A 23,771-nucleotide genomic window follows, 5' to 3' on the forward strand; every position below is an offset into this window, starting at 1 on the left:
TTGAGTTTGGAATTTTGGCCCGGCCCTCAAACATATTTTCAGTTGCTCATTCGGCCCCCTGGGAAAAATAATTGCCCACCCCTGCTTTAGACCATTTGTTTGGGGTCAAAATTAATAGGCTTGTTCGACTAGGGGTCATGAATTATCACAGCAAATTTGACTATTCGACTGATGCGTCTGGAGATACATTTGAAAATGAAAGGTTTGGCCTGATGGTGGTGCTAGAGGAGAGGTGGTAGAATGTGTTCATAGCGGATTTTGTGACTGTAATTGAGACAAACGTACAGCCAACTGAGGTAAGCTAGGCTAGCGATCAAAATTAGAACAACGATTGGTGCACTGCACACATGACAGTTGTCAATGATGTGGTGTTAAAGGGGCACTTCACCAAAAAAACAATGCTGATTTATTTTGCACATAATCTCACACATCCAAAAACTCAGTTTTGTTTAGTTTGACAGTTATTGAGAGTAAATTCATTTGAATATGGCCACCAGTGATGTCACTGGGTACTAGGGCTGACCTCGACTAGTCGACTGCCGATATCTCAGTTGAATGCAAAATATATATATACCGTAATTTTCTGACTATAAGCCGCGACTTTTCCCCCCATTTTCCAAGCGAGGCTCCTGCCGCACCAGACAAGCGGAGAAGAAGACGCTGCGAACGGAAGCAGAAGCGAGGCAAGCGGGCTGGCATCAATGCTAGGCTAACGGCTAATCCATTCAAGCCACCGTTGCCGACACTCTTCCTAACAAACCCCTGCTCCATTCGGAACAAGATGGATGAAATCCGCTTGCGACTCACTACTCAGAGAAACTTAGACTGCTGCTGTATGATTTTCACAGAATCATGGATGGACTCTAGCACACCAGATTCAGCTATCACGCTAGCCGGCCGTAGTGTATACCTATGGCCGGTCCACACCACATGTTAATAAATGGGAGCTTCCTCAAACAGCCATCTCTTTCCCGACAATCCCCTCTGTGGTAATTAAACATTAAAACACCGGCGGCTTATAGTCCAGTGCGGCTTATACATGTACACATCATTCAATTTAGCTGCTGCGGCTTATACTCGGGTGCGCCTTATAGTCTGAAAATTACGGTATTTTTTTTATCATTCCATTTGGGCTGTGGGGGGGGGGGTGCTTAATGTCTGATTTAAGTAAAATTTAAGTTAAATTAAGTTAAATCAGACTGCCAGTCGACTATCTGCACATTTTGCAGTCCCTATAAGACATGGTATAGTTATTTTTTCCATCTACATTATTTCAAGGAGCTGTATTTAACATAGGGCTGGGCGATAAAACGATAACTAACGTGATAAATTATTTCCTCGAAATAAACATGAAACGTGGTCGCAAAGTTTCGATATATCGATTTTCCTAGCTTGGATATCAGCACACGCGCACTAACAACCAATCAGTGAAGGAGATGGCGACAGCGAAGGAGACCCGCGGTGCACCTCTGGGTAGTAAACAAGGCTGGCTAGGATCATTAGCTTTCACGCCGCTATTTTATAGTTTACGTGCGGAGTGGGTGTGTGGCGTGAATTCTGAGGGTAACGGTTAGAGTAGTGTGGGGTATGCTGCGCCGCGGTGGACGTCGTTGCAATGTATTGGGGCGGAACGGAGTATTTTAGGGTGATAGTTAGTACATTGTCATTGGATACACCGCTTGCTCTGGCTAACTGTGTTAGTTCCATTCTTATAATGCATATGATCCAGTGGCGGTAGGTTGCCCCCTGGTGGAATATAATAATCTATGCACTGGGCCGTGTTTACTGCGTAGAAGAACGGCGCCGGGCATAAGAAATTAATTAAACTTGACAGAAATTATATAGACGATAATTATCGATATCGAGTGATATGAAAATTTTATTATTTTATCACAATAACGTTTTTGGCCATATCGCCCAGCCCTAATTTAACACAACACAAACATTCAATGAGATGACATCACTGGTGGCCATATTCATTCAAACTCATTCACTCTCAATAACTATCAAACTAAATTAATGTGTGCAAAACTGTTTTGCATGTGTGTGAGATTATGTGCAAAATAAATCAGCATTGTTTTTGGTGAAGTGCCCCTAAGAGGACATCGCCTGTCGTTGTGAATTCCCTCTTCCTATACTCTAAGCCAGCGGCTCTCAAACTATGGGTTGCGACCCAAAGTGGGGCCATGGGTAGGTGACAGTGGGGTCGCGCATTGGCAAGTAAGAAAATTTGTATTGATAACAGTGCTCAGTGTTTCCCCTGAAAAAAAATCGGCAGTGGTGCTGTGCCTCTAGGGGGGTCCGGGGGCATGCATTTTTTATTTATTTTTTACATTTTAAAGTTAAATGCATCAATCTGGTGCACTTTGAGAGCAAAATAAAGAGGCTAGATCTATGATGAACTTTGTGCTCAAAACACAAAATCGACTAGACTGCAGTGCTTTCTCCCTGCAGCCTTTTCCTCAGGTCAGTCTTTTACATTAAGCACCCCCCACAGCCCAAATGAAATGATAAAAAAAAATTATATATATATATATATATACTAATACTAATACTAGCCGAGAGTAGGACAAATTTGGGCTGGTAGCTCTCGGCTAGGTGGCAAATTAAAAAGTAGATCTTGGTTCAAAAAAGGTTGGGCACCCCTGGTCTAGTTCATAGCAGCGGCGCAGGGGAAACACTGGTGCTGTAATAAAATGTTCTAATAAATATGCATAATCAAGTTCAACAATGTGTGCTTAAGATTTTGATATTCCTTAATTCCACGTTGAAATTATGCGATACATTAAGTGTGGGGTTGCCAAAAAAAATCCTAAATAAAATGGGGTTGTGGTATGAAAACGTTTGAGAACCCCTGCTCAAGTACAACATACAGGTCAGGAGATGCACTCATTTGAGGAATTTGGCCTGATGGGGGCGCTAGAGGAAACGTCACCAAAATCAATAGGTTTCTTCCTCTGCAAAGCACCATCACACACCTGTTGACAGAGGAGCGGTGGAGATGCACTGGTCCGCTGGTCATGCGGTAACCCACGCCGCTGGGCCGGAAGCGACCCCCTTTGGTCACCGTGCCTCTCTTCACCTGTAGGAGAAAAACAGTTAAGAGCGTGAGTGCGTGTCCATCAGTGAGTGAGTGAATGACTGTCAGTGAGTGAGTGAGTGAGTGTCCATCAGTGAGTGAGTGTCCGTGAGTGAGTGAGTGAGTGTCCGTCAGTGAGTGAGTGTCCGTCAGTGAGTGAGTGTCCATCAGTGAGTGAGTGAGTGTCCGTCAGTGAGTGAGTGTCCGTCAGTGAGTGAGTGTCCGTCCGTGAGTGAGTGAATGACTGTCAGTGAGTGAGTGAGTGTCCATCAGTGAGTGAGTGAGTGTCCGTCAGTGAGTGAGTGAGTGTCCGTCAGTGAGTGAGTGAATGACTGTCAGTGAGTGAGTGAGTGTTAGTGAGTGAGTGAGTGTTCGTGAGTGACTGTCAGTGAGTGAGTGTCCATCAGTGAGTGAGTGAGTGTCCGTCAAGTGAGTGAGTGAGTGAGTGAGTGAGTGAGTGAGTGAATGACTGTCAGTGAGTGAGTGAGTGAGTGAGTGTCCGTCAGTGAGTGAGTGTTCGTCAGTGAGTGAGTGAGTGTTCGTCAGTGAGTGAGTGTCCATCAGTGAGTGAGTGAGTGAGTGAATGTCAGTGAGTGAGTGAGTGAGTGTCCGTCAGTGAGTGAGTGAGTGTCCGTCAGTGAGTGAGTGTTCGTCAGTGAGTGAGTGAGTGTTCGTCAGTGAGTGAGTGAGTGTCCATCAGTGAGTGAGTGTCCGTCAAGTGAGTGAGTGAGTGAATGACTGTCAGTGAGTGAGTGAGTGAGTGAGTGAGTGTCAGTGAGGGTCCATCAGTGAGTGAGTGACTGACAGACTAACTGTACTGGACTCTCAGGTTCCTGACTGTGTACCTGAATCAGGTTGGGGTAGAGGCCTGCCAGCAGCACAGCCTTGACCAGCTCATCCTGGTGGCTGTGCTGGTTGTAGAGAGAAGAGGTCTGGTGGCACTCAGAGGAGTGGGACACCAGCTGGGCTTCACACAGGTTATCACTGAACTGGGAGACCAGACCTGTGACACAGAGGCACAACAGCACCAATCAGTTCATGAAGATGGGAGTTTTTCTAGGCATAGTGTGAATGCCACTATTGTTAGGAATGAGAGGAATATGAAGGGGTCCCTACTTTACTTTCCTTCCTTTGCGTGACCTTTAAACTGGTTTTCATTGAGAGAAATACCTGGGTTGAGTGATTGATTGATACATGTGTGGGAATGGGGGAGCATGTGTTCGCTGGAAGTGGCAACTGATCACCAATAAAAGGTCAGCTGGGGATTCAGGCAAGGATGTTGATTTCCTGACTAGATGAAGAGCGACTCATGAGGACGGACCACTGAGGGACTTTTGTGTGATGAGAAAACCAGTATTTTTCTGGATCAACCAAACTATATAAAACAACCCTGAACTTATTAGAACGATCTGACTCTTAACTACTAAACCCTGCACGGACTCTGGCACAGTGTGTCTTATGACCGATAAGAGTATACAGAACCTCCCTTGTTTTTTTAATGTTTATTTCTTATTTTATATAGTATTATCTTATTACCTATATTTATTGTAATTTATATGCTGTTATGATACCTACATTTCCCCAAGGGGATCAATAAAGGAATATCTTATCTTATTCAACAACTCAGGTCATTGAAAAGGATATGGAAATCAAGCTTTGAACAATTTTGTTTTGTCTTTTAACACTATGGTCGCCAAAAACGCCGTACCACGTCATTCCCCGCCATGCTCATTCGGCCAAAGACGCCGTACCACGTCTTTGATATCAATATTTCAAAAATCTGTGATCGAAATCATATTTCTCCCCCGGAGACTTGAGATCTACTGTTGATCCCCTCTCAACTCTCCAACGGTTCAAGAGCGCCATCTGGTGGCCGATCGGCGGATCGCCCAGAGCGGAAACAGGAAATGGAAGCTGGTGCTCATTCCAATTCGGTCCGATCACTCGGTAATAGTCCCAGGACTCGAGCTAGACACAACGGATAGCAATCCGTTACCAATAACTCGATAAACAACATGATTTGGACGTATATACTATTATACAACCTGGAAATGGATAGCATATTTCTACATCCCATAATAGGAATATTTCTGTTCCACGCTCATCGCCCAACGCTATGAGGAAGCTACGGTAAGATTCAGCGCTTTTTTTTTTTTTAATCCACTTTTTCTCCCGTTTTCTATATTTTCTCCCATCCCAATTTCGTATCATCCAATTCAACCCTCCCCTGTCACGAACGCTGTTTCTTGCCTCCCACAAGCCGGCTGCAATGTGGACTAAGTCATACATAGCACAAGTCCCCTCCGGTACTTGAGGTAACAGCAGTCGCATCTTTTCACCTGCGCAGCTCGATCCCTCAGTGGCGAGGAGTAACGCGTGGGAGGCTCACGCTGCCCCCGACACTTCCTGATTCTACTGCGCAGGCGCACCAACCGACCTGTAGGAGTCGCTGTCCACAACGCCCGATCCCCACCCATCAGTTTCCCACCCCCTAATACGGCCAATGTGTATTAGTATGAACAACCAGCTAAACTGAAAGCAATGTGGAGCGCTGGGCTCGAACAGGCGAGCCCAGCGTCTCCGAATTCATGGCGAGCGCCTTGCCCACTACGCCACGTAGCCCCCCGATTCAGCGTTATTTTTTAACGTGTTCGATACTAACTGCTCTAATGATCATATCACCCACACTAGATGAATCATCCAACGTTGGCCACAGAATTATAAACGACCCCCCCCCCCCCCATCCGGTACAACATCAGATGATCAGTAGTAACTTCTAGAAGCACGTCCATTTGAACATTTTTATCTCGCGCAGATTCCTATCAAACTGTATTTGATCATCAATATAATGCATTTGGGGCTATAACACGAACACGTTCTGGAGAAAGCTGCAGAAAACGATAAAAACATACTTATACTTTAAACCGTATTTTAGTATGAATATGTGAATGAAAAAGTATAACGTTGCTACACCCTGAACAATAGATACTTGATGTTGAATGGGCCATAGTAATGTCAATTTAGCAATACAATTTAAAAGGTTATAGCCCTGCAAAGAAGGGGAACTTCTCCATAGACAAATAGAGCTGGCGGAGGATGGTATATTAAGAATATAAGCCTGGCGACCAAAGTGTTAAATAATATTTGTTTATTTTCCAGATTTACAATACAACAATAAAAGCTTATGATGTTAAATGGGTCATATTTTGCTTTATTTTTCACTATTTGGGCAATTTTACAAAATTCCTGTAAGTCTATGGAACACATCTGTAAGGTCAAGGTCAAATTTATTCATATAGCACATTTAAAACCAACCGAAGTTGTACCAAAGTGCTTCACAATATAACTAAAAATACAATATAAAAACTGAGAAATACAAAAAAGAATATACAAAATACAATACACACAATCAGAAGCTGTAATACATTAAACAATATAAAAAAACTAAGAAATACAAAAGATTACAAATACAGTATGTACACAAAATCAGAAGCTGCAATACATTAAAAACAATCACGACACAACCAGGGATATATGGCTTACTAAGCCTCAAAACGCCAAAGAGAATAAGTGAGTCTTTATTTAGCTGAGCCTTAAAATTGTCTAGGGTCTGAGCAGATCTAATTTGCAGTGGAAGACTGTTCCATAATTTAGGGGCAGCCACTGCAAATGCTCGGTCACCTTTTGTTTTTTGCCTAGACCTTGGGACATCTAAAAGTAATTTATTTGATGACCTCAGTGCTCTAACTGGGGTGGAAACATGGAGAAGTTCAGCTAGGTACTGAGGGGCCAGACCATTTAAGGCTTTAAAAACAAACAACGCAATTTTAAAATCAATCCTGAAACGAACAGGGGCCAGTGCAGGGAAGCTAGCACTGGACTGATGTGCTCACGCCTCTTAGTGCCAGTCAAGAGGCGTGCAGCAGCGTTCTGCACTAGCTGCAGACGTCGTAGGGAGAGCTGGTCGAGACCCACATATAGAGCATTACAATAGTCCAGCCTTGACGATATGAATGCATGGATGACCCTCTCCAGGTCTTTGGGAGATAGGTAGGGCTTTACCTTTGCCAGGAGTCTTAGTTGAAAGAAGGAGCATTTGACCACAGACCCAATCTGTTTGTTAAATTTCAGATCCCTGTCAAAAGTGACACCAAGGCTTTTTATAGAATTTAGTTTTTTGGCATCGAGGGGCCCTAAAATACCAGCCGAGTTTCCCAAGCGGTCCAGCTGCCCAAACACAATAACCTCCGTCTTGCCGTCATTAAGATTTAGGAAATTTAGATCCATCCAAATCTTGATGTCGGCAAGAGCGGCCAGCAGAGGTTCAAGACAGTTATTGCTTTCTATTTTTAGAGGAAGGTAAATTTGGACATCGTCCGCATAGCAGCGAAAAGAGACATTATGCTTGCGCAGAATAGAGCCTAAGGGCAGCATGTATAAGGAAAACAACAAGGGACCCAGGATGGAACCTTGGGGAACACCACAGGAAAGAGGGGCCACATTTGAGGAGAAATTTCCCAGATGGACAGAGAAAGTCCCATCAGTCAGGTACGACTGAATTAACATAAGGGCAGCACCTCTTATGCCAACACACTGTTCTAGGCGGGATAAAAGGGTCTTATGATCCACCGTATCAAAGGCAGCGGTCAAATCCAGTGTTACCATAATGGCATCACACCCAGAGTCCACAGTTAAAATAATGTCATTGAACATTTTTAAAAGAGCAGTCTCAGTACTATGACGAGGTCTAAAACCCGACTGAAACTTCTCGTAGATGTCGTTTGTCTCTAAAAAAATATTGCAGCTGGATGGAGATTACCTTCTCCAGCACTTTGGACAGAAAGGGCAGTTTCGAGATGGGCCTAAAATTTGAGAGAACAGAAGGGTCCAAGTTTGTTTTTTGGATTAGCGGCTGCACTATAGCGTGTTTAAAGGGGCTATGTATTGCTATTCCTAGCACTATTTGGGCAACTTTACACAATTCCTGTTAGTCTATTGAAGACATTTGTAAGGTTTTTTTCAAAAAAATTCATTGTTTTATATTTCTAATCAAGTACTCAAAACCATCATTTTTCAGCCTCAAGAAATCAGGCTGTTATGGCCTGGCTCCGCCCATAAGCACTTTGAGTGACAGTCAGTCCACACTGGTAGGTGTATAGATAGATAGATAGATAGATAGAGATAGAGAGCGAGAGAGCGAGAGAGCGAGAGAGCGAGAGAGAGAGAGAGAGAGAGAGCGAGAGAGAGAGAGAGAGAGAGAGAGAGAGAGAGAGAGAGAGAGAGAGAGAGAGAGAGAGAGAGAGAGAGAGAGAGAGAGAGAGAGAGAGAGAGAGAGAGAGAGAGAGAGAGAGAGAGAGAGAGAGAGAGAGAGACAGGCAATGCCCCCTCTCTCCCTCCCCCCTCTCTCTTCCTTTCTCTCCTTCTCGGCTCTCTCTTCCTTTCTCTCCCTCCAAAGCGCACAGCCCCGCAGCTCCACTCGCTGATGAGACGCGGCAGCTTGTGTGTTTTTTCTTTTCTTTCAATCTCCCGTGTGGCGCGCGGCCGGCAGGTACCCCCACCCCCCAAGTGCCCCCTCTCTCTCCCTCCCTCCCTCCCTCTCTCTTCCTTCCTTTCTCTCCCACTCGGCTCTCGGTGATGAGACGCGGCAGCTTGTGTTTTTTTTTCTTTTCTTTCAATCTCCCGTGTGGCGCGCGGCCGGCAGGTACCCCCCCCAAGTGCCCCCTCTCTCTCCCTCCCTCTCTCTTCCTTTCTCTCCCTCTCGGCTCTCTCTTCCTTTCTCTCCCTCCAAAGCGCACGGCCCCGCAGCTCCACTCGCTGTCTAGTCTAGGTAGAATGGGGGCGGGCATTAGCTCCAACCACAGAGCCAATCGCATCACTGTGCGCTACCCAGCGGCTGTATGACGCGTATTGGCCGTTCAAAAATAATATGACCTGATTTACTAGACCAGGAAAGGGGCTGGGCTGAATCTGAGCAATACGCCAATATGGTATTTAGACCCTAAAACACATTGATACGAACTCCTATTACTATAATACAATGCTAGAGACTGAAAAATGACATTTATAATACATAGCCCCTTTAAAAGAAGTTGGAAAAATTCCTGAACTAAAACAAGCATGCACCAAGACAAGAATAAAAGAGCCAACTGACTCCAAATCAAAAACCTCTTTTAACCCCCTGAAGTCTAAAGTTTCTAGCTCCACCTTCTCAGAATATTCTCTTTTTTTTTTGTTACATAATGTAAAATTACAGATTCATACCTTCAAAATAAGCCATCAATTGTCAAATTTGAGACGATAGTTTTCAATCAATGTCCTATCAAACATTCTGGTAAAATCCTAACAACTTTTCAGGATAGGACTTGAACTTGATCCAAGTTCATTCAGCTATCTGATGAGAGAACTACACTCCCAGAATTCAATGTGATCATTGTCACTCGAACCATTTCACACCTGGAGCAAAGGCCCAGTCATTCCTTTGTTATTCCAGTGAATGGACCCAGCAGGAGGCCTAGCCTAGCGACAAGCGGCAACTACATAGTTGGGTATTGAAAAAATGCTCATATACACATAGAGAATAATAATAATCAACAAGAAACATCAACTGTATCAATTGTATTGTACAATGAACAACCCTATATATCGCTTTTGGATTACAATAGTAATACAAGGTAATGTACTGATTTCTTTTGATTTCTCTGTTTGAGAGAGTGTGAGTGTGTGTGTGTGTGCAGGGGAGTAGCTGGGGGGGGGGGGGGGGTTAGGATGATTCCAAGGGCCCAGCAAATGCCCCAAATTTTTTTTATAGATTGGGGGCCCCACATTTTTTTAATAGATTGGGGGCCCACAAATTGATTCTTTCATGGGGCCCAGAATCTCCAGCTACGCCCCTGTGAGCGCACCTTTCTACTCTAGAGAGCTGTCATCACCGTGATGCGCGCTTGAATGAACTGCGAGATAACTCATAACTCGTACACACACGCACTCTGTCTCTGCCAGTTATGTTGATGAAAAGCATGTTTTAATACATAAATTAACGTTCCGTCGGGTCCCGTGTATTCTCGAGAATAATAATAATAATGCAGGACCTCTTCAGATTATATTATCAACGACAGACAGTGAGAAACACCCCCTCTCGCGCTGAAGAAGCATACATAGAAGCAGACTCGACACAAGTTTCGTCTCGACGCTGCGTCTCAGCGCACACACACACACATACACGCACACCACATTATTCTGCGAAGCAGCTCAGTGTCCCGTGGATATTATTGCAAGAGATAATTCATACATATTATGAAAAGCCGATGCCGATCTGTTGTTTAGAATTTGGATGGGGGGTAGCGAGTCTCTGATACCCCTCACCTCTGCGCGGGGGTCTAACACCTATTCACAGCGCACACGCTTCTCTTGTGTGTGTGCGCGCGTGCGTGTATGTGCGTTTCGTGACGCGCTGTAGTTCTCTCGCAAACGGAAATAATTACAAGCATACCATCTAGCAAGAATTAAACTTATTTACAAGTCGTATTATGTTTAGCAAGTAATGAGACATATATAGTACATCTCAAAGCACTCGAAATTGTCATTTTTCTATTTTTATCGATTTCTGAAAATATGTACGTTTAGAGCATTTAGAAGACATTCCAATTCTTTTGTTCTCCGCCCACGGGAGCAATACGCCCCATTGACTCCTAAGGGTTTTAAAAGGCGAGAGGGAACACTGTCAGAGAGGCAGTTTGTGGGCCGCAACTCACGAACAACATCAGACAGTGAGGACAAGGATATGGGTTGAAACTCCTCAAAATCAGCTGGGCACACAGGTGGAACCGAGGGGTCGGGGGCAGCAAGAGGGGGTGCAGACCGAAGAGACGAGATTTTGTCAACAAAGAAATTTAAAAAATCATTACAGAGAGCAGGCGATGGTACAACAGGGGCAGTATCACGAGGGTTTACAAGAGAGTCAAGAGTATTAAATAGAACCCTGGGTTTGCTAATATTCTTAGAAATAAGATTGGAGATATACTCAGTTTTAGCAGCCTTCATGGCTCTTTGATACTCCATTTTACAGTATTTTAAAATCCCAAACGAGACATGTAACTTATCCTTCTTCCACTTTCTTTCAGCGTGCCTACATGAGCGTCTGAGCACACGGATAGCATTATTTATCCATGGTTCCGAAGGAGCCCTAGGGTGTTTGCTCCTCAATGGGGCGATAGAGTCTAGGATGCTGGTGCAAGTGGAGTTAAAAAGTGCAACAAGCTTCTCTACATTTAGGGCATGATTATACCCATCCACACTAGAAAGCACAAAGTCATTAAAAGCTGTGTGGAAATTCAGCGCAGTGTCTGTGTTTATAGCACAAAAACAGTGTGCAGGAGGACGAATAGCAACTACAGAGCATGGGACAACAGCAGAAAATAAAACAGGCATATGATCAGAGATACAAGCACTATCACATATTTCTTTTACACAGACACTCAAACCATGAGACAGCACTAGGTCTAATGTATGTCCTTTTTCGTGGGTTGGACCAGAGACCCACTGAGTGTGATTGAAAGACTCAATTAGAGATAAGAAGCTTTGGGATAGGGGTAGCGACGGACAGCAGACATGAACATTCAAATCACCGCAGATTAAAACGTGGTCATATTTCACCATGATCCCAGCGAGAAAATCAGCAAAGTCTGTGATAAACTCCTTGTTGAATTTAGGTGGACGATAGATAACGGCACAGAGCACAGGAGACAACAGGTGCAGTTCAAATGTTTGCAGCTCAAAGCTAGAGTAGCTTGCTACAGGCTGGGACAGGCGGCACTGGAAGCAGGATTTGAACACAGAGGCTAAACCTCCACCTCTACCGGAGGACCGTGGGGAATTAAAAAATGTACAGTCAGGAGGGAGCAGTTCGGAGAACGGTGTAGTCACCAGCGTGGAGCCAGGTCTCTGTTAAAAACATAAAATCCAGTTTATGGGAAGTAAAAAGATTATTTAGAAGAAATGTTTTATTTGATCAGTTATATGTTCAGAGTGATATTTGGCATCACACTGGTCGCAGCACGTCGTAGCGGGCGCAGGTTGGTGTGGATAACACTGTCGCTACGTGCTCTCAGCTGCCCAGGTAGAGGCACCGTCATTGATGTAATGATGACAGTGATAGTTTGATATGGTTGGTTAGGCCTGGTGGTAGATCTGCTGCTGTGGCCTGGGTTTGGCCTGGTGGTAGATCTGCTGTTGTGGCCTGGGTTGGATGGGCAGTGATCAGCAGGACCCACAGTGGGATGCTTAACATAATGACCAGATAAGGCTTCTAGTGCAGGGTCATGCTGAGGTAAGTATCAATCAGAGTTAAAAGCAATGTGTTGGATAAAATTACCTGTGAGATGTTTAATGCCCCTTGGACTAGGATGCAGCCCATCTGGTTTATAGCGGTCAGATCTTGTCCAAAAATTATCAAAATTACTAATAAAACCATGTGCAATACAAAATGATTTTAGCCATTCATGGAGGCTAAAAAGACGGCTAAAATGTTCAGGACTTTTTGAGGGAGCTGGGATAGGACCAGAGAACACACAGGTTCTACCCAGGCTCTGTATCGTCAATGCCAGAGAATCCAGCTGGTCATGGAGAACCACAGATTGGCCACGCATGACGTTGTTTGTACCCACGTGAATGATCAGTGTGTGAGCTGAGAGGTGGAGATCAATGGGCACTGGGATCAGTTCTGAGATGTCTGAAACCTTACTGCCTGGGAGGCAGAAAGTGACAGCACCTGGGAGTTCGACATGTCTTACAATAGAGTCACCAATGATCAGCACTTCAGGTTGACCATTCCTGCAGCCCCCCTTGTAAACAGAAAGTTTGGGGTGAAGAAGAGTCTGACTGTTAGCCACACCAGCCACCAGGGTGGCGTCTGGAGCAGTAGTAGAATGCGATTCACCTGGGCAGGAAGACGGCCGCGAATCATCACAGGTGATGTCATCATCACTGTCCACAGCAGTGTCCAGAGGTGCGTTGTGCTGAAGAGAGGAACGTTGGAGGCCGGCAGGAGAGATCCCGAAGTTGGAGACAGCAGGAGGAGAGCAGCGCCGACGGCGCTTCCTGCTGGATACCGGGGACGTCGGGGGAAATTGTCTCTTTCTCACAGAGTTGGAAAAGTTCGCTCCAGAGCAACCGGCTACAGACTGCTCCAAAATAGCTGGGCAGACAGTCGACGCGCCTGTGGAAGCTAACTCTGTTAGCCCTTCAAGTGGAGCAAACTGGTTGTACAGCAGAAACGGGTTATTTTCCACATCTGGGGAGAACAGAGGGAGCGATACCCTTCTCCCTTTACCCTGCTTTACTACACACGACCAAGGAAGAGGAAGCGCAGTAGAAGAGGGGTTTTCCAGGAGATCCAGCCGGGAGATGAGCAGGGCTTTTTGCTGAATGATATCGTCCAGGAGGCACTCGATAGTACGTAGACCGCGCCTGAGACTAGATAACTCGGTTTCCACTGTGGTGAGTGTTGACATCTTGTAAGATATCTTTTTATTCTCACCGTATAAAACAGTGTACACGAGGGGTCAGCAACCTTTTTGACATGGAGTGCCTGTTTGAAATATAGTTGTAACTAGTGTGCCTCAACAATATTCCATGCATAGTAATTTTTTTTTCTCATAATCAGGTCTTTTTAAGACTTTAATCGCCGATGACGTGTTTAGACGTCATTCCTCGCCATGCTCATTCTGCCGAAGACGCCGTAACTCGTCTTTGATATCAATAATTCAAAAATCTGTCATGTACTGGTGAGCTCCACTCAACTGTCTAACGGTTCAAGAGCGCCATCTGGTGGCCGATCGGCAAGAGGGAGGGGCACGCCAAACAGGAAGTGCTCATCCATAATCCGTCCGGGCACTCGCGATCTGTAGCCGGACTCCATCTCAACACACTGGATAATCAATCGCTCGCCCTAACTCAATAAACAACGTTATTTGGACGTATATAGTATTATACAACCTGGAAATGGTTAATCAGGATCAACATCCCATAATCGAAAACTGTCTACTCCACGCTGATCGTCCAACGGCGCGAGGAAGATACGGTGAGTTTCAACGTTATTTTCTAACGTATTCTATACCAACTGATCTGATGATCATATGACCCACACTAGATGAATGGTATAACGTTGCCCACGGAATTATAAACGACCCCCCGCCCATCCGGTCAATATCAGATGATACGTAGTAACTTCTAGAAGTACCTCCAGTTGAAATTTTTCATCAGGCACCGATCGCTACCAAACTGTATTTGATCATCAATATAGTGCATTTGGGGCTATAAATCAAGTTCTGGAGAAAGCTGCAGAAAACGATAAAAACATACTTATACTTTAGACCGTATTTTAGTATGAATATGTGAATAAAAAAGTATAACATTGATACACCCTGAACAATACATATAGGACATTGAATGGGCCATAATAATGTCAATTTAGCAATAGAATTTAAAAAGTTATAGCCCTGCAAAGAAGGGGAACTTCTCCATAGACAAATAGAGCTGGCTAGGGATGGTAAATTATGAATTTAACCCATGGCGATCAAAGTGTTAATGATCATTTTTACATTATTACATCATTATTGTTATTATTATTGATATTTTTGCACAAATCTTACAAATATTCAAGAGACATCTTTCAACAGCATAATATGCAAAGTCCAAGATTTGTTTTTTTCTTTTTCGTATTGACATATAAAACATACAAAAGACTTATACAGACATACCAAAAACAGACATGGAAATTAAAAAAGTACTTACAAAAAAAACAAAAAAAATTACTATATGTGCATATATAACCAAGATGCATATACGTTAATGCATATACATACATAATACAATATAAAGTATAGGTACCATCAGGTCAGATCCCATTTTTCACCTTCATCATTGATAATACTGAAACCCCACCTTAATCATTCGTCCCCAGACCGTTCAGTCAGGTGTAGAAAACTGTCCCATACCTCAGCAAAGATATCCTCTCTCCCTGCGACTCTATATGTGCCCAGGTATGGACTTCAGAGTCATGTTGAGGGATCTTCATTTTTTTTTTTTACATATTATGAAAGTAATGGTAAATGGTAAATGGCTGCTTTTTTATATAGCGCTTTTATCCAAAGCGCTTTACAATTTGTTACTCACATTTTACCCATTCACTCACACATTCACACACCGACGGCGGAGGCAACCATGCAAGGTGCCAACCTGCTCATCGGGAGCAATTAGGGGTTAAGTGTCTTGCTCAAGGACACATCGACACGCTGCCCGGGAGGAGCGGGAATCGAACCGGGAACCTCCGGATTGCCAGATGACTGCTCTACCTCTCTACCTCCTGAGCCACTGTCGCCCCTAAAGTACAGATTCATACCTTCAAAATAAGCCATCACTTGAACATTTTGGTGGGATACTTTTCAAGCTACTTCCTATGATACATGGTGATATCACAAAACGTATTCAGAGATAATAGCCTTCAAGAGACGAGCACGCTATTCGGTGACAATAGTGAAACAACTACAACACTACCCAGAATTAATTGTAATCCATGGCCCCCCTCTCTCTAGGGCAATTAACACCTGGCAGCTTTCCAGTCTGAGGCCCTTTGTTATTATAATGACTCTGTCTGGTGACTGCAAACACAACACCCAGAGGAAAAAGGAAAAGTCATGATAGTTTATTAAAAAATTAGTGTGGTAGTGAAAGGTTAACCTTCAGTAGTGTGGTAGTGAAAGGGTTAACCTTCTGTAGTGTGTGTAGTGTGGTAGTGAATCCCTAGGGATTTCGACGAAAATGAGCCTTTTTTCAAAGCCATATAACTTTAACTGTTACTTTTTTTTTTTTATGTCCCCCATGATTAACAATAATAGCATAATCTCAATATATCTCTAACAGATTACTCATATTTCGGAATTATAACCACTCAAATCTGTGTTTGTTTGATACGTCTTTTTTCATCGAGAAAAAACGGATAAATAGTTTTTTTTACCATATTTCTACACATTTCCGCTGCCACATTACACATTATGAAATCTCGATGAAATACCTCTGAATAAGAATTAAAAAAAATTAAAGATTCAATGACTAATTCGGCCAGAAACGGCTTTGAGGCGAAGCGTTACTAAGCGCTCATAGATACCTAAAAGTCCTGCGGGCGGTTCCAAGTGGTAGTGAAAGGGTTAACCTTCTGTAGTGTGGTAGTGAAAGGTTAACCTTCTGTAGTGTGGTAGTGAAAGGGTTAACCTTCTGTAGTGTGGTAGTGAAAGGTTAACCGTCTGTAGTGTGGTAGTGAAAGGTTAACCTTCTGTAGTGTGGCAGTTAAAGGGTTAACGCGCGCCTCATCTCTCCTGCCTCGAGCAGCACCACCAAGCACCAAGCAGCAGCAGCAGCAGCAGCATGCCCCGCGCGATTGTACATTGTAACATCAACACAGCCCAGCTGTCAACTATGTTATTTAGATGTATTTAGCCATTAGGTTGCAAAAAATGCACCCTAACGAAATTCGTTCGCTCATAAAATTCTAACTGTGTTTAATGGTTTTTAATTAAGTTAAAACACGCGTTTTATAACGGACTTCAATGCCTCTTTTTTTTTATCTTTTTTATTTAGACACTGCGTTACGTTGCTTATAACTTATAACATTAAGATAGTGTATTAACATTGTTATTCTCTCTCTGAGAAAGGAGAGCTAAATAATTGTGTCTGTGTGTTTTTTTAACACCTCTTAAGTACCAGTACTTGATACCAGGACAGGCTGCACCCAGCCCGCGCGTGTAGTTTTTCTCCTCATGAGAGAAAATCCTTGTGGAACTATATAACAATAATTACCTCATTTACAAGTTGTATTTAAGTTTGCAAATAAGGGCAAATAAGGGAACACATTAATGACAGTTCAAATATGTAAAAAAAAAAATCAAGATTTCGATTTTTAGGATTTTCTGAACAGCAAGACATTTTCTTCATTTCCTGACACCTCCCCCTTGCGAATCAAATCGGGTTTGGTTGCGTTGGGGCACATATGTTACCCTTTCATATGATGCTGTCCGGAACATTAGTTCCATCCATTCTTTAAAAGTAATATCAATGGGTGATTTCCAATGTCGTAAGGCAATTCTACACCCTGATATCATGGCCATTCTATACCACATTCCCTGGTATTTAGGCAGTTTAATCTCTTTCGGTACTATACCCAAAACACATGCCATTGGGGAGTTATTCACCTTTACATTCAAAACTTTACTTAGGAATATCACAATTTGATCCCACATTTTCCAGACTCTCACATTCGTATAACATATGTAGTAAAGTGCCTGTCTCCTTCTCACATCTCCAGCAGATGTCACTGTCCCTTAACTTTAGTCTGGCCAGTTTACTAGGCCAGGGGTTCCCAAACTTTTCAGGCCGGGACCCAGAAAATAAGGCGTCAGAGAGCTGCGGCCCAATGCACATCGTCAGGCTTTTTTTTTTCTTTTTTTTTTGCCAGGCGACCGATTTTTTAAGCCAAATATCACTTCAATCCTATTAAGTTAGTTCAAGTTAGTTATTCATTTATATGTGCTATTTATGAGAGGGCTAACTTGTTGCAAAATAATGATAATAATAATAGCCTCATTAAAATACTATTGTTGCTTCGGTTGTTTTCAGCGTTTTATGTGCATAATCTGTTATTTAGTTTGAAATGTTCGTTGAAATAAGTAGATTTTTAGTTTTTGTTTATTTATTAAGTTAATATAAAACCATATAGTCACATTTTAGAATACAATAGAATATAATTTTAGAATACAACTAGAAACACTGTCCTGGCCTGCTTCTAAGTTCATTGGCCTGACAAAAAAAATAAAAAAAATGTAAATCTCGCGGCCCTCCCGTGGCTGCTCGCGGCCCACCTTTGGGTCGCGACCCCGACTTTGGGAACCACTGTACTAGGCGTCCAATAGCTTCTGTTTAAAACTTTGTAAAAGATAATTTGTGATTGTGCCTCCCGCGAGAATTTACCCCATTTGGATACCAGCTTCTCCCATATTTCCTCAGTAATATCCTCACGTACATCGTTCTCCCAGCTCAACCTCAGACCCGCCAAACTTGGGTGCATTGTGTTCCCTTATAACATCATAGAATCTTGACGCACCGCCTTTCCTGTTATAGTTATTATTAACAATATTATTATGATGGTTGTATCAACCCTAAATCTGAGTTGGGGGGGGGGGGGGGGGGGGGTGCAATGCAGACAAACAGCTGCATACAGTGAGACCATTTCACTCACATTTGCCCATTCATTTTTGGACACATCACACACCACCATAGCTCCACTTACAGGCCTAATAGAGAACACCAGGAGAACATCAGGATGTGAATGGAGGGTGAATGTGAGGTATATCGTGTAAATAAGTTTTGATTGATCGCAAGACTACACTGTAAAAGAAATAATAATAATAAGTTACGTTTGTTTAAAAAAAAAAAAAAAAAAAAATTAAATACAAAAAAAAAAAAAAAAGGTTACCAGAACTTAAAAATATTGAGTTCCGTTACTGTGCATTAAGGTTTTCAGTTTTCAATCCATAATAAGTTAACAGAAAAATAAGTACACAACCACATTTCAACCTAATAAAACTATGTTTATTGTCATTGTTTTAACACTATGGCGTCCGCACTCTTGCTGCGATTTATGCCTCAGAGGACAGAGGATTGTTTACAAACCGATGTACTTTCTAAGAGCTATATATATCATTTATAGTATTGCTATCTGTCCATTCTCATTGTCACTTGAGTGCATAAACCGTGCCTTCATAATGGCTTAAAGAAAATAAAAATCCATCGGTTGGTTGTCATTTTATAGCGTTGTGAATATAAGGTTTATCGCGCTTTTCATCTCTTCTTTTTTTCAGGAAGCTAGAAAATAGGCTAAACGTTGGCGCCGTTATATCAAACGCCATTTCTGCTGTATATATACGAATGAAATAAAACAAACTGCGTAGCATCCGGACTATTACAGAGCATCTATGGATGAAATGGGGGTGGCGGGGAACACCGATTAGTATTATTGATTAGCAATAGAGTGTGCGTTCAGGTAGCCAATGTCAGTGGTCTATCACGTTAGGTTTTAAAACAATGTCCAATCCAGCTGTAATTTGGGGTAATAGTATCCTACCGTCAGGCCATGTGATCGCCGGCAGCATTTCTTCATTAGTCATCGGATTCTGGTAGATCGATATGTACATTGGCTAATCATAAATCCCATTATTCCAGGTTGAAAAATATGTTCGGTAACGGGATCAAAGATGGAGGGTCTTCGTTTGAAATCGAGGCTCTATGATCCGCCCACAGGACTGTAAAAGGAATATAAAAAAAAAATCCCCTCAATGATACTGCAGTGGGGCGATGGCGCCCCTAAGCGGATCTGGCCGGTAGTGCATGTTTCAAAAATCAAATATGTGGGTAGGTAATGGATCTCGATAGCGGACGTTAATAGCGTTATAAATATGGAATAAAACAATAACAACTTGCCACGAGTATATACCTGGCTTTGGTCCACAACGCATGGAAACGAAACACGTATATACCAGGGTTTCCGTTAGAAAAAATTGTTGCCGGTCTCCGTGACCTGCAAGATTTCAATCTACCGGACAAATGAGATTAATTCCGGTCATAGTTTATTGAGCTTTAAAACAATTGATAGGCAGGCTATATAAAGAATGTCATCCTCAAGGCATGTAGATTTATAATATTATTACTTAAAACTAGGCTACTTTTGCGTATACAGTCATTAATATATTCCAAATAAAATAAGTCCCTCGATACTCCGTGCTGCTGCTGACTTGAAATAAAATAGACCGCGTATGTGGGCAGTCGGTCCGACACTAAACAGCAGTCTGTTATAATCACATTTTTATGAGCTAACGAATTCCGTTATATTGGACATTTGTATTAATTATATCAAGCGAAGAACTGAGAAATTTGGCAGAGAGAGACGGCAACATTATCGTGGGTTTGCGTGATGTATATCTCCACCTCCCAACGACTTGGTGCTGGTCATAATGTCCGGTGAAAACAACTCCCTCCAAGCACAACTTGACCACCCGAACCGTACCAAAACAGGCCAAAATTAAATAGCCCATGCGACGAATGATTCATTACATTCGTTTCAGCCGGTTCAACAATGAAAGCTGTTGTCAGCGCGAGCCGGCCGCAGTTAGTTTGCAAGAAGCATCCAGCTGCAGACCCGCAGAGCAGCTTTCCAGGTCTGGGGACCGCACTGTGCCAGCAAAGCTGGTGGGTTCTGTGGGTCTGCAGCTGCATGCCTTCCGCAAATCCAGCAGCAAGCTCTCGCTGACACAGCGTCGTCATTACCAGACCGGCTGCTTGGCGAAGCAACGACAACAAACGCAATGATTGTTTCGTTCATCGCATAGGCCACCCAACTCCAGCCCATCCAAATACAATTCAAATAATCAAACTGTGCCCAGAGGGAACTATTTTCACCGGACACTATGACCGGAGAGATTAAATATGTCGGACTTCAACAGATTTTGCCGGTCAAATACCGGTAATTACCGGCTAACGGAAACGCTGGTATATACTCGTGGACGGACGGCATAGTGTTAAGAACACAAGTTGACTTGGTAATACTCACATATTGAGTAAAACAGTTTAAAATGTGCAATGTTCAATGAAATAGAAAAATAAATAATACAATTTGTTGATTAATCCCACTGGTCACAATGGTGACTGTTACAAAGGGTCAGATTAAACCGAATATATATATTTATTGCCTGAGATCCCATGTATAATATTTGTATATCGTTTGATATCCCTTGTATATTCTTTGTACATATACACGGAATATCCCTTTACCTGGTACAGGACAGACCATAATATTCGTTCTCCTATTGGAAGCGATCCCCTAGGCGCCACGGCCATACCCCCCAATGTCTAGTTCAAAGTCACCGCCAAGACATGCCTGGACATGACCGGCTTTGCGCAGGAATACGAGACAGAAATGAGGTTGGCACTAGATTATTCACCGTACGTATAAATACGTCGCAGGTGGATACAGCAGCACTTAGCCTAAAGTCAAGTTAACCTAGAAACGTGTTACCCTCAAACGTTAAAGCCTTCATCACGAGTCAACGACCAAGTGAAGTGAGCAACCGTGCATCTAAATAGAGCACTTATAACCGCGTGCGAATAGGACAGTAAAAGTGTCAGAGCTTAGTGGAATAACGTCAAGTTCGACCTAGTTAATGTAAAGTACCGCGCACCGGAGAATCTACACCGGTGAATGCAGAGCCTTTTCCGGCTGGATTATTGCTTTGGTCCTGTGGCTGTTGGAGCGGAGGAGAATCATCTACACCCACTACTGTGTGGGATTTACCCGTGAGGAACATCACTCGAGCCCGTCTCTAGGAGAGGCTGGCTGGCTTTCACCTATGCTGCACGCATACTTGGATTATAGCTGCTGCTTTCATCTGCCGATCAAGGGAGTAATGTACCGCCTCCCGTAGCTGGAGCTTATTGATTCCCTGTTGATCCAGAGTTTGCATTCGAACATTCCTCCCCCCTGCTGGCCTACAACCGGTGGGAACCCCCTTAGTATCTCCCGCTGCCCTACTAGTGTACCATAGATATAATTCCTATGATACAGGTGGTATTCATTATCTCCTGCGTAATATTCTAATGGACTTACGCTCTTGACCTATTCATGCACATTCTTCGCCTTACAAGCGCGACTCTAATTCTCAAGTAATGTAAGATAATCTTCGTGCTGCTAATAAATATTATTCTAACCCATATTTGTTGTGGAACCGTGTCATTGTGGAGGTGTTCATCTCATATACCTGTGTACTGTATGGCCAGTAGTAATGTACATAAGACAGTAGTGGTTTAATGATACCATACTTATTAATACAGTCAGGGAATTGTACCCCTCAGTTACAATTGGTCCTTCGAGCCGGATGGTAATTAGCGTAATATTAATATAATATTAATATTAACATGGCCAATGATGAACACTCCACAAACGGTTCTCCTAAGCTAGATCGCCCGGAGCGCAGACGGCAGCCACCTCGTTACCTAGAGGACTACGCTGTCAGTCTACTACCTAGCTTTATACAGACGTTAAACGCGGAAAAAGCGGATAGTAAAAGTATGTCAAACCCTACCGACCAGGCGACCCCGCCAGTAGAGACCCCAGTGGGTTCTAACGTAACTGACCAAGCTCACAGGGGGGACCAGGAGGGACATGACATGACTTTACCCCCCGCCAACGTCAACGAGATAGTTCCCGGAAAGCTCCAGGATAAAGAAAGCCCTCCAGGGACGGAACCCGACCCACCAACAGAAGAGACGCACACCCAGGAGATGGACCTCCTCGGAGCGCGACAGGAGAACGGATCTCCAACGAGCACTGCCAGAAGCCGATCACCTCCGCCGGTGTCTTCCCCCAGCGAAGCGGACAAGATGCTGGCGCAGGCACTCATCGCCACCCTGGCAGCCTCCACCGAACGCGATCGACTTCAAGCGCAACAGACGAGCGAGCGCGAACAAGCTGCAGACCAACAAGAGCGCTTTCACGCGCAACTCCAAGCGCAAGCCCTCAGCGAGCGCGAACACGCTGCAACCGAGCGAGAGCGCTTCCAGGCGCAACAAAGGAGTGAAGACGACCGCATAAGACTGGAGACCAGACGCCTTCAGACGGAAGAGAACATTGAAAGAAGCCGCGCCGATGCACAGCACGCCGCCGCCAATGCACAGCGCGACGCCGCCAATGCACAGCTCCACGCCGCCCATGCCAGCGCCAATGCACAGCGCGACGCCGCCAATGCCCAGCGCGAAGCAGTGCGCGACGCCGCCCATGCCCAGCGCGAAGCAGAGCGCGACCGGCTGCAGGCGCAGACGATGGACAAATTGATTGCCATGGCGACACCCCCTCTCTCCGCACGGAGCTCCCGGAGATCATCACGACAAGGGTCTAGGACACATTCCCCTACCCGACCAAGCGACCCGGGACCCCGCCAACAGGAGGATCCTGTCCACGTCTCCGAACCCCCTCCCCGGCCGGTCCATACGAGACCCAGCAACCGGGAAGAACCGGCCTACGTCGCCGAGAGACTGAACAGAAGACTCCAGGACCTAGCAGAGGAAAAGGAAGAGGAAGAGGAGGAATGTCAAGCCGACCAGCAGCAACGTACTCTGGACCAGGAGGCCCAGTACAGCCCCGACGTCAGCCCCGAGGCCCTGCGTTACAGACCCCCGACTCAACTCAAGGGTGAGTTTGACGCACCGCCAGCCCCGAGGAACAGCACCTGGGCACCCGGGCTTTGGTACCCACCAAGTACCAGCCCACGACGACACGTAAGAGGAGACTCGCCTAGGAGGCCTCTCCCCCAACGCTCACCGATGTGCCAGCCATCCATGGCATCGTACCTTGGCACACCGACGTTCCCGGACTTCACACACGAGAACAGAGCACAGTACACAGAGCTACGAATGTGCTTAGAGACAATGATGTCCGATGTCCCCAATGAGACGTACAAGTATGCTATCCTACTCAAGCACCTGAAGGTGCCCAGAGCGCACAATATAGCGCTGGCATATTCCAACTCTACTACCCCATACACCGCGGCTCTAGTAGCCCTCGACCAACGTTATGGACGCATATGGGACTACGTGA

General features: G+C 44.3%; 1 protein-coding gene across 1 annotated transcript in view; it reads right to left on the bottom strand.

Moving 5' to 3' along the window:
• Nucleotides 1–23,771, bottom strand: part of dhx30 (DEAH (Asp-Glu-Ala-His) box helicase 30) — a gene marked incomplete at its 5' end in the record, with an annotated part of 54,291 nt that overhangs the window by 7,036 nt on the left and 23,484 nt on the right. Inside the window, 2 exons of the mRNA XM_084327850.1 lie at nucleotides 2,979–3,082; nucleotides 3,925–4,082. Of these exons, the coding sequence (XP_084183976.1) occupies nucleotides 2,979–3,082; nucleotides 3,925–4,082 (262 nt within the window). The remainder of the gene's footprint in view (nucleotides 1–2,978; nucleotides 3,083–3,924; nucleotides 4,083–23,771) is intronic.

The sequence above is a fragment of the Notolepis coatsorum genome (assembly GCF_963971535.1).
Source record: "Notolepis coatsorum genome assembly, chromosome: 13".
Lineage (NCBI taxonomy): Eukaryota > Metazoa > Chordata > Actinopteri > Aulopiformes > Paralepididae > Notolepis > Notolepis coatsorum.